Genomic DNA, 12,433 nt, shown 5'->3' with positions numbered 1-12,433 from the left:
GGGGTAAGAAGTCTTAAAGTGCTTTAGCTGGGGGGAGGGTACTTCCTGCGCTGGTCCACATTTTTTACATTAAGCAGCCCTTTGTTTATATGTGTCTCGTTGTACCAAATTTTTTTTGTATAATTATTTATGCGAATCAGACGGTGGTGGAGGCAGATGGTTTGGTCAAAAAAGGAAGGGGTTGATTTTTAGGTGTCCATATAATATCGTTCTGTCCATCGGTCGTGTTGCTAAACTAGCTATGTTCAATTCTCAGACATTCAGAGTTCAAACTCTGAAACAGTTGCAACGATTTCTGCAGTTTCAAACCAAGGTAGCTATATTTTTTTTTAAACATTCAACCTTTTAAATGCCAAGTCAATAGACGAGTTGAAAATGTTTATAAAGTTCCGTATATGCGCGCGCATCCTGACAGGCAAGAAAAAAGGACCATGTAGTGAAATTGAATCTTTATGCTAATTTATAGATTTTTAGGAATATAAGGTTAAAAATGAATTGGGATTGTTTTTTCTCAACTATTATCTTCTCTGTTTTTAAGACCAGATAGTACCTATTTTAGCGTCACTTTTTTTTTAACTTAATATTTTCTATCGTTGTGGTCTGTTGTTTAGGGGCCTTCGAAAATTCTTTTTGGGCCCCGTTAGCGGGATATCGCCGCTAAGATTCGGACTCCCTCCCCCCTCTTTTAGAGGATTTCCGTCTGTGAATACACACATTCGGATAAATCTTGGAAGGCTCAGGGGTGTGTTTTGTAGATCAAAGTTATCGGAATTGATGACAAGAACGACAAATAATTTTCAGGCCACAAACAAATATTTGAAATTTTTCAATCCTTAGCGGATTTTTTTTTTCAAACTAAGCCGAGAATGATGATGATGATGATGAAACCCAACAAAATTCTAAGGTCTCTTGCATTTTTTGCCTGTGCACATGCGTGCGCATGTCCAATGTTCTTGATGCAGAATCAAAACATTACATCACGCCGCAACTCATCTATTCCACGTGAACAGCCATGAACGTATATAGCTAGCTACCTATTTTCAAGCAAGCATTTCCATGCCAACAGCCATATGTAGCCATTAATAGACCACTTTCTGTGTGACGTAATTATTTTGATTTGATTTTAGGAACAATGGGCATGGAGGCGCCCTCGCAGCCAGGGAAAACTTTTAAATATTTGCTACCAAAACGTCCAATGTAGCTTAAATAAGCAAATCACAGCCTAACCATGCTGTGTTATATTTTAAATGCTAATATATATATACGGCTTTTATTCCCTGGTTGCATCGTCTTTTGTATTTTAATAGAAGGAGTAACTTAGAATTTAGCTTTGTTAATAAAACCATATTTATTCACTGAAGGGTTTGTAAGATAGCACACTTTTAGTAAAGCTTAATTTTCCTGCAAACAATTAAAATGTATACAATCAAAGTAAGCAGTGGAAACATTGACTTGCCTAAACATGCAGTTTTGGTTAAGTAAAAAAATCCACATAGTCAAAAGGGTTTTGGAGCGGGAAACAGGATCCCCTGGGTCCTTAAGCAAAAAACCTTTCATTATGACTAAATACATATAGCTATATTTTATTTTAAAAATATTAACACTTATCTGTTCAGTCATCGTCATTGAATAATATAAATATTATCATGTCATGAACAAGCGAGTTTATTCTAGGCTATGTTTCGACAGCTACAGCTGTCATCGACGGGCAATGATTGTAATCATCTTTGGATATTTATTATTTGAAGAGATAATTAGAGGATCAAAATTAACCAATCAGATCACAGCAATTAAAGTAATTAACTTTTTCACAAACCCAGATGGAAGCAATAAATTGATTAAAATCTTTCCTTTTTCCAAAAGTTCGCTTTATGTTACGTTTCTTTTTCTAAAAGTTTGCTTTTTTGTTACGGTTGTCCCGAACCATTTTTTTGCACTTTTCTCCTAAATGTTCGCTTTCCGATGTGCGGGTAACCATATTTCTGGAAGTTGATAGGAAATACTTTTGATATGAGTATTTCTGTCTATACTATTTATGGTTTCTTTTACTTTTCTTGCTGTCCAACCAGACTCTCGGTCTATGATCTTTTTATTGTCTCAGTCTATAACATGATCATTCTTCCAGCTATGGTCCGCAATCTCATTTTTGTGCTCTTGCACACGTTGTTTAAACATTCGTTTTGTTTCACCAACATAAACAGCATCACAATCCTTACACAGGATTTCGTAGACCATATTACATTGACTCTCTAGACATATTTTGTCTTTCTGATGGGACAGTATACTACGTAGCCTGTTTTTAGATTGAAACACTGGCTTTATTTTATGATCTTTCAATACCCGACGAAGTATATTACTTGTCCCTGGTATATATGGCATACATACAGTGGCTACTGGTTCATCTTCCGCATCTTCCCCGTCACTGCTCTTATCAGTCCTGTTCATAATTTTCCTCTCAACCTTTTAATGGTCTGTCTCGAGTACCCATTTGCAAGTAAGGCGTTGTTTATATGAGATAACTCTTTCTTTCGGTCATTCTCTCCACTGACTACATTGGCTGCTCTCTCCAGTAATGAGGACGCTACACCTTCTTTGCAAGACATTTGGTGATTAGATGTGTAGTTGAGATATTGATCAGTATGAGTTGGTTTGTGGTATACTGATACCACCGTTGCGAGACACTAGAGTGTCTAAGAAAGGAACCGTATCGTTCTTCTTGTGTTCAATTGTAAATTAAATCTTCGGGTGCAAATTATTGATATGTTCATGAAATGTGTCTAGGTGTGCTCTTTCTATTATTAAAAGACGTCATCCACAAATCTTTTCCAAACTCTTGGAGCGTGATCGGCAGTTGTTAAAGCTGTAGTCTCTTGAGCCTGCATATATATTTCAGCTACCACAGAGGATGTTGGGCCACCCATAGCCATACCGTCAGTTTGCATAAAGAAGTTACCGTCAAGTAAATACCATGTTTTTGTAAGTACAATTTGGAGCAAGGACATTAGTTTGTCAATAGGGATGCGTGTTTTGTTCTCATACTCATCATCATTTAGCAGTAATTCCCTGATGATATATAATGTGTCCTTTATCGGTACATTTGTGTACAGTGAAGTAACGTCAAATGATACCATACACTCGTCGTCCTTGATCCGTATGTTTCTGATAAATTCCGAAAACTCTTTCAAACTTTTACAGTGATCACTCTTTGTGTAATTGCTAAGAATGGAAGCTAGGTATTTCGATAAACGTGGAATTCCTATACGCCCAATCGTGTCGTGTACAGGATCACCTTTGTATAATTTATTAACAATTTTATTAACATTTTTTATTAGAATTGCATTTTCGTTAATGAAATTAATGACTATGTACTATGAAGATAGAGCAGCTATATGCAATTTTTTTCCTTTATCAAAAGTTTACTAATACTTCTACTATATAGAATATCGCTACTATATAGCTATAGATACAACATAATTATGTTTTTCCTAGCCCTGTCTAGAATTCGAACCTGGATCTCTCATTTGCAAGAGTGTCATAGCCATTAGACCAACAGGGCATGCATGCATATATAATTTTACTGTTGCACATTATAGCTAGAAATTTACAGTAAATTTATGCTTAAAATTTTTTATCCTACATCAAACCTTTTCCAACAAAGAGAAAAAGGTTTGATTTGAGGCGATATGTCATGGGGCTTTAGTATTAGCAAAAACACAGTCTGTTGTGGACACAAAATATTTCATGAGTTAGTGAGTCATTTTATTTTAAACCTGACAAATCAGAAAAAGCTACAAAATGTTATGGAGGATTTTCACAAATGTGCAGTTTCATTTATTTTCATTTTGCTTCAAAAATTCGCTTTACAGAAAAATAGCAACAGTTCCTACTTTTCACTGCCTAAATATGCCACTGAAAGTTATAATCAATCAGAATGCAATATTCAGTGTTTATTCTCAGAAAAGCTTATTACTGGAAAGAATTCAAAATAACTGTCTTTTAAATTTACCACATGTGTTTCGTTTCACATGAAAATCAAAAAGATATTTCACAGCTAATCCACCTCTGAATTTGTCATTCATAATTTGCTTTGTGAATATCTTGCATTGGTGTGTATACAGTTCAGGTGAAGTTACAGAAATCATTTTCTTATTAAGAAATTATTTCCCAATGTAGAAATTATAAGAAATTATGATCAGGAATTTTTATTCTTCTGAAAGTTCTGATTGAACCCAAAAATGAATGTGATATGTACACATTTTTATACATAAAAAAACTGAGCCTTAAAAACCTCAAAATCTTTAACAAAATTTAGGAAAATCCTCAGCCTCAGCATGTTAAGATGCAATTTTTGGAGACCTTGATATTAAAAATTGATTGTTACTAAATCATCATAATTTCAAAACAAAACACAATTGAGTCAAAGTTTTCCTCCCAAAACTAGTGTTTTCTTCTTTAGCCTTGTGGCATGTTAAAAAATTGTTTGGAAAGTGTCTACTGCCAGAAGCTTTGAATCTACAAAAGGAAACATACAAAGTTATTACAAGGTCAATATATACATTACACCTTTACCAGCTACAAAAAATAACCAGCTGGCTAGCTATTGATTTGTTGTGATGTTATAAAATGTCTTGTTACTTAAATAAAAAAGAAACCAAGTTCTTTTGAATTTGACAAAAAGCTTTTTCAAATTTGTTGAAAGTGAAACTATAACAGTTTCATGTTCACACTTGCTAGCACAACAATAGAAGGCAATTGTGTATCTTACTCTAAGATCAATGGAATTAAAAGTAAACAGATTACCTAAAAGCGTAGTCATCGAGTTAATGCTATTATTTTTGTAAAGTCAAAGCCTGCTTTTCTTACAGCAGACTTTACACGTTTCCTTATGTTCATTGCTGAAGCAATATTAAATTGATACCATACCACTAGAAAAAATTTTACAGATTCGGCAAAGCACCATGAAGGGGACACTGCTACAACATAATATAAAAAAGCGAAATAAAAACGGAACCTAATTGTAACGATTCTAGAAAGCGTGGGGAGGCTAAATTTCTCCTTAGGCGAGTGCCAAGTTCGCCAATGTGTGAATCCGCCCCTGCATTCTATATTAAATTTGCTGTGACACTGGAAATATAAAATTGGCATGCAACTAGAGGTATAAGTAGGGGATACCTAATTGCTGATTGGTTAATTTATAAAAGCATTTTTTTAAAACGATAGTGCAAAATAATTTGTTTGTCATAATTATAGTTATTTTGTATAGGTGACACATTTTGTTAATTAAAAAAAGAAACATTTTGTCCCCAAAAGTCCCCTATTGACACGATAAACTGTTTGGCATACATTTCATCATATTTTTACCTAACACAAATACACTTCCTGGCAAGGTGCTGTTCTGTGGCAAAGCTATCAACAAAAGACATGATCCAACATAATTTGCAGAATAGTCTGACTTTGCAGAACCCCCTTGAACAGGTTTGTCATAGCAAAAAAGGAGCCTAGTGGATGTGTACTTGATCACATGGAGTTACTGGAACCATGTCTCGATTTAATCAGGGAACTATAACTGGATGATAGACAAACAATACTCTTTCTTATTTGTTACTGACAATACTAGTTACTTGCTCTCTTCTCCTGCCTGGTCAAGCAAATTGTGGTTGCACAGTTTACAACCACATTCAGAAAAGCCTTCAGTAAACATCTTTTATCTGAGGTAACTGTTATTTATTTTTAGAATCTGAATGTTTCAAAGAGGAACCTCCATCTCACTCAAGTCAGAAGTATGATGATTTTTTCAGTACCAATGCTCTATTGTTACATTTATTCTTTCTGGGACAACTATTTTACATATACACATGCTGTTGTAAACTTTATTAGAAAAATCAGACAAAGCAAAAAAAAACTTATTCCGAGAAGCAAAAACGAAATCCCATACCATGCCTCATACAATTATACTGCCTATTCATTTTACAAAAACAATAGAGTAATGTTAATGTGAATAAATCAGGAATGAAAATATAATTAAAATATACGGCCCTTTTTTTTCTTTCATCAGCTATAAATATACAAATAAGATCAGATATTCCAATCAAATTTATCTATAATGATTGTTTTGTTTTAAGTAAATATAGTCTGCATACCTGTATTTTGGTCCTGGATCATTCTGCATAATAGTCTTATTTTTACATTAGTTGGCTACACCAGATTTAAACTTTTCATGTTACAGTATGACTATTCAAGTTAGTTTATCTTTAAGTAGTGTCTACTTTACATATCATTTCAAGACTGTAAACATACAGAAACTTTATTTATTTGTTTAGATTCACTAAAGCATGCTAAACTATAAATCTCATTATCTTGAAAACAATTTCTTAGTAATACACTTCTACGTTTTGAGCTAAAAAGTTCAAAAATTTATGAATATTGAGACAAAACTTAAACAATAATGTGCTAGACATGCTGAGCTCTCCAACACTGTCTGTTTTTTCCTTAAATATATGATATTATCAGATGTTATAACAGTTTGAAGGTCACCACAGGGAAGCCCAAAAACGAAAATTTTCACTATAAATTTGAAACGAAAAACCATTAAAAGCAAAATGGAGACATCATTTTGGTACTCACATAGCGACAACTCAATAAAAGTGTTGAATATTTTTTGACATTTTTCCAATTTTTCCAACACTAGGAAATTTATCTGACTTTCACAAAATAATGCTTTTATTATTTTTATATTGCGGTTTAGGAAATATAGGCAGTATACCCAACAGGAATAACATTGAAAAAAGTTGATATGTTTTTAGCAGAAGGAAAATTAGAATTTTTTTGTTTATCAAAGTCCAGAACAATAAATGAACCTGTTAAGCAAACTGTCTGTAGTTTCTTCCTGTTTTAACATCTTTGAATACCAGTTTAGGTTATTCACAACATTTTGTGTATAATGTGCTAGAACCAAAGGTTACTTAAACAGAGAATAGTGTAAACAACAAAAATATGCGAGAAAATTATTTTATGTAGTAATGTTTAAAAAACATGCATTAATTTTTTATCTCTAATAATACGGAGTGTATGTGACGGTCATAGTGGATATCGTCATTTTCCTTTAAAGTCGCCGAAATTTCCTTTGAAGTTGCCGAAAAAAGTATGTCTCAAATGTTAAATTTTATGACGTTACGGCGCGACGTCAATAACACTACTTTAACGTCAATATCCTATATTAAATTAATGAAGCCGTTACAGTGTACTTAAAACTTGGAAACGAGGTGGTAACGTCAATAATTTTTTACCGGGTGGGTAGCTAGGGACCACCAGGACCAATTTGGGTAACTTTTCCAAACCTGGGTCCCCAAATCCGTTTCAGAGTGGACAGGTTGATGACGTCATCAAAAACCTTTAAACCCTAATATCTCTACAACCGTTTGTCACAAGTACATGATCCTATACATTTTCTTGATCAACGTTTCAAGATCTATACGATAAAGGCAACGGCTATACAAATTTTTGAAAAAATATTTTGTGTTTTGACAGGTCTCTGCTGACGTCAGCAAAATTTTTAAACCCTTATATCTCATTAACCGTTCATCGAAAGCACATAATCATATACATTTTTTTGACCAGCGCTTTAAGCTCTACACAATGGAGGCAACGTGAAAACAAGGTTCTCAATTATTTTTTGTTATGGATCGGTTGCTGACGTCATCAAAATTCAAATGACTCTTCTTTTTATATTTCCACGGGCCTTATCGACTAGTTACTAATATTTAAAATGTCTTCCAAATCATACTAAGTGGTACATTTTGTAGATGCATATAGTTTGAAGCAAATTTGTATAACGTTTGGAACTATAAAATTTTTTTAAGGTGATGCATCGTGTGTTCACAGAAATGGATTTGCAGTATTGACCTTACCTCTACCATCTCGAAATGAAGAATGTGAATTTACTTTGCGTCCAGTTAGTCAAACTGTTAACGATTTAGTTTCATTTGTACAAGCAGAAGATGGTGGCATCGACAGAATAGCTGTTTATACAATGGAAGGAAAAAGAGTTTCACACTCAACGCCTATAGATATATTGATCCAAGGAGATTTCAAAATAGTTGTTAACGATAAAACCTATGATATTATCCCACCTAAACCTGGTACAACACCTTGATTCTCCTTTTTTGTTATTATTTTCGATATTTTGTGCTAGGATAAAATACATCCTGGTCAACATTGAAAATACTTCTAAGCAGTGGTTACATAAAGTTTCATATCAGGGTTGAAAATTTCATTTCTGTTTCTTGTCTAATTTTATTAAATGTTTGCATAATTTCGGGAAATATGAAACTTGTTTCAGCGTTGATTTAATTTCGACGTCATAGTATTCTCGTAAACACAATTTACAAATGGATTACAAATTGAATTGCGTGTACAATGTCATCATATATATAGTTTGCACCATCCTGGTATGGGAAACTTCATGTAAACATGTCAAGATGTCATTGCAGTTTGAGATCTCATTTCTTGTAAATCTCGTTTTGGGTCTAAATAAAAGCTATACCTTGATGTCTGAGCTAAAACGTATAGCTTTGGACGTCATTGGTACAAGTTGTCCATTTTTCTAGATACTTTTCCAGTTGATTACGAGGACCAGCTCTCCAGCACAAAAAATTTAATTGCTCAGCTGTACACTGATGTCAATGTTCAAGCATATAAGGTTTGTTTGTGGTGTTCATTTTATGAAAGATTTTTTTTGGTTTATGTTTGTACAAGTTGACTAAATGCTGTGAGCACTAACCTGCACTCGCGAGCACTAATTCCTAATTTCCCACATTGATTTAACATATTAGAATTGTTGATTATAATATGTTGGCCTATCTAGTGTATTATTCAAAGATTCTGTTCAAAAGCTAAACTATACCAAATATAGAAAATATTTTTTTCCTTTCATTAGCAAAGAACTCTGATAGTCAATGAAACTTTTTAAACTGATTCCAGTTTGTTAGGGTAAAGAATCATCGTGTTTGATTGAATGCTCAGAGTAAATATCAAGAGAAAATTGATTTCATTGGGTTAAGTTTCTTTGAAATGTATGATTAGGTCAGGTTCTTGCTTTTATCAAGAAAGCAAAATTTTTAAACTCATAGTAAATCTTTGTAACCGTGATAGTATTTAACATGTCACAGACCTAAACTCTTAATTTTTCAAGATCTTTAGTTCCCAAATTCCTAAAGACCGTAATGAACACCATAAGGCGACTTTTAGTCTAGATTCAAATGAGAATAAGATGTCTCCAGACGTAATGCTTTTTTGACATATTTGTTATAATTTTCATATAATAATGAATAATTCTGAACAGAATAAACGCAACTCTCCATCACATTAAAAGTTTGCATTGTTTCAGAAGAATTGCAAAGTAGTAAAACTTCTACATTTTTGTTACATTAGGAAAATCGTGAACGTGCTATACAAGTATACTTAGATTCTTTGAAAAACGAATTGGCACCATTAGAAGAGCAAAAAGCACTGATTGATGCAAGAGCTGCCCAAAGAACAAACGTTTTGATCTGGTCAGGGTTAGGTAAGGTTTGTTTTTTTATTGCAATTATTATAAACCCCAGTGGAGTCAACCAGTTAAATTTGCAGCTTGATGCTAGATTGATTATAATAGAGTGGGATTTTTTTGGTTTAAATTTGAAGATTTAGCATGCTAATTGTTAATCATCAAATCATCAATGATGATAATTTACTTTTATAATTAAAAGTAATATTAAAAGTGATGCCAGGCTCCAACACGTTAAACGCCCATTATTTTTAAAAAAGTGTTCATTTAGGCAGTTTTTTGTGTGTTTATATACGTTGAAAGATAAAATATTTCAATTAAAGGATTGCTTTCCAACCCACTACTCCCACATCCCTGCAGATTTCGTTCCATGCAAGTTTTTTCTCTCCGTTTAGGTTATATGGCTTTACAGTTTGGTTTTCTTGCTCGACTGACTTGGTGGGAATACTCTTGGGATATCATGGAACCCGTTACATATTTTGTGACGTATGGCACTAGTATGGCAATGTATGCATACTTCGTGTTGACGAGAGAGGTAGATACATGAATTCGTGTATTATTTTCTGTGTTTTATTCGATGAGATCAACACAGTGTGATGCCAAAATAGTAACTGGGGGGGGGGGGGGGGAAGGATGGTTTTGTCAACCTTTCTTCCTGACTTTGCGTTTAATTAACTTTTACTTCAACCTGGACGGCCCCTTTTAACTGAACAGCCTTTTTATTTAGCCTGGAGAATATCTGTTTTACTTAGACCAGTTGTAAAGTTGACATTTGCCAGTATTTTTCTTTGCCCTGCACGGCCTCTTTTTACTGAACAACCTCTTTATTATTGTCTCTGAGAAATTCTGTTTAACTTAGTCCAGTTGTGAAGGCGCTGTGTAATCTCTTTTTAATTCTTTTCTTCAGGACTGCAACTACCCAGAGGTTCGCAACCGTTCTCACTTGCTCACCTTTCATCGGGAATCGAGCAAAAAGAAATTCGACGTGCATCAGTATAACGCAAAAAAAGATCAAATGGCGAAACTAGAAAATGAACTTAAACTTTTACAGTCGCCACCCGCATTTGTTGATATGAATAAAGCCATCGAAACGTAAACAGTGACTTATAATGGTAGACACAGTAACGGACTATTATTTTTGCACTTTTTTTACAAACTTATATGCGCATACTAAAGGAATGTAGACGTTTAATTTATATTGGTACCTTATGCTGGATTTACACTGGCAAATATGAAATCTTCAGTAATTTTTGTTTGTAAGACACACAAATATGGACATGTGTATGTGGGGATTTATATTTTGTATTTATATACTGAGCCACTCTGGCCACATCTGAAAACAAGTTTCAAAATTAAAAAATACCTGGAAAATATTTTTTCGAGTCTGTTTTGCAAGTTCTCTTTTTCTATCACCAAGTTAAAAGTTTCATTTTTCTCAAAAAAATTTCTGTTCTTTTTCAAGCCAGATAACTTCTAAAAAAAAAGACAGAAAACTTCTGGAATTTACTTCTTAAAAATAAGTAGCCACCCTGTGAACTTAGCATTACTTGACTGTGCACACGAATCTCATATTTACGTTTCGCTGCCGGTTATTTCATTTACCTTATATGTACCATTTTGAACTGAGATAATTTTACGGCTAACCTGAAAAAATTGCGAAATTTGCTGGCAGGAGAATGGCGTGTTGGGTTTAAACTTTGTAGGTAGATAATTTAGTGAATAAATAATTTTTTGATTTTGTAACGCTCATTTGTTTCGTTTTTTCTCTAAGATTTATTCTGTAAATGATCGATTAAGCCCCCACTCCCGAATAACCCCCCCCCCCCCCCCCACACACACACACACACCCAAAATAAGCCCCTTCCAACACCCATTTTGACAAATAAGGCCCCACTTCCGAAAAAGCCCCCATGGGGGGGGGGGGGGTATTCGAATTCACAGTAATTTCAATATAGTTGATAGGAACTGAGAAAATACTACTATAAACAATTGATTAAATTGTATTTATTAAGTGGTATTTATTTCGCAGGTTGAGGTATTAATAACACTCGTGGTTATAATATCCAATTCAAAGTTTTTTTTTGGTTTTTTTAATTTGTCGAACAATATATTTCCGAATATCCTGCTCCCTGTCAAAACAACATACTTTGTTGGAACAAGAAGTCCGACCTCCCTTTTTCTCTTTCCAACCACAAATGCTTCAAGTTTGTTTTCAGGCGCTGCGTTTAGAAAGTTCGTAAGTAAACAAGGAATTTCTGTTGGTAGATGTCCAACCGCTAGTGTTACTTCATCGGTTGATTTAAAAACGGCAATAGCATTTTTATCATATTCGATTGCTTCTTCCCGGATGTCTGTTTCGCATATTAATTTTTGTCCAATATGTAGTGCCCAAGCGTCTTTATAAATATGATGTCCACAAATAGCTGTCTGGAACTCAATTTTAAAATTCATTTTATACGATACTGACAATGCTCTAGACATATTTGAAATCTTTTTTCGTCGTTACAAATAAAACCAACGTTATATTCGCATCGTTCTTGCTCTGAGAATTCAAATGTTTAGGTAATTCGAAAGTTTTGTTTTTAAATAGAACCAAGAAGGCAATAGTGATATTGAGATCGATTGGTGTTTGTTTTTATTATACCTTTAGAAAGATATGCTGTGTTTATTAAAATCGTTTTTTTTTTATTATTTAGCACACTAGATTTTTGCATAATTTTATAAGCCCCCCTCCCATTTAACCCCCCATCCCGAATAAGCCCCCTCCCCCAATACCCATTTTGACAAATAATCTTAATAATCTTAATCGATCATTTACGCTAACGATGTGTAGTAGTTCATTGTGACTGTACTTCTGAAAAATCCTGGTAAATGTGTATTGGAATTGTT

The 12,433-nt window shown here is 33.8% G+C and overlaps 1 protein-coding gene across 1 annotated transcript; it reads left to right on the top strand.

The window, feature by feature from the left end:
- The first annotated feature begins 76 nt into the window (after positions 1-76).
- LOC130628563 (calcium uniporter protein, mitochondrial-like) lies at positions 77-11,293 on the top strand. Its single transcript, XM_057441510.1, has 7 exons — positions 77-313; positions 5,735-5,780; positions 7,860-8,138; positions 8,607-8,698; positions 9,430-9,562; positions 9,940-10,079; positions 10,452-11,293. Exons 1-7 carry the CDS (start codon positions 242-244, stop codon positions 10,638-10,640), a joined length of 951 nt encoding a protein of 316 aa, XP_057297493.1. The 5' UTR covers positions 77-241; the 3' UTR covers positions 10,641-11,293.
- The last annotated feature ends 1,140 nt before the right edge of the window (positions 11,294-12,433 follow it).

This window comes from Hydractinia symbiolongicarpus, chromosome 15, assembly GCF_029227915.1.
Source record: "Hydractinia symbiolongicarpus strain clone_291-10 chromosome 15, HSymV2.1, whole genome shotgun sequence".
In the NCBI taxonomy this organism is placed as follows: domain Eukaryota; kingdom Metazoa; phylum Cnidaria; class Hydrozoa; order Anthoathecata; family Hydractiniidae; genus Hydractinia; species Hydractinia symbiolongicarpus.
This window is presented reverse-complemented; position numbering and strand designations above follow the sequence as displayed.

Excerpts from the sequence above, each read along its gene's own strand:
- LOC130628563 (XM_057441510.1), top strand. The coding sequence starts at position 242 with ATGTTCAATTCTCAGACATTCAGAGTTCAAACTCTGAAACAGTTGCAA. Across the intron at positions 314-5,734 it reads TTCTGCAGTTTCAAACCAAG|AATCTGAATGTTTCAAAGAG; the intron begins GTAGCTATATTT and ends ATTTATTTTTAG. Across the intron at positions 8,699-9,429 it reads TCAATGTTCAAGCATATAAG|GAAAATCGTGAACGTGCTAT; the intron begins GTTTGTTTGTGG and ends TTGTTACATTAG.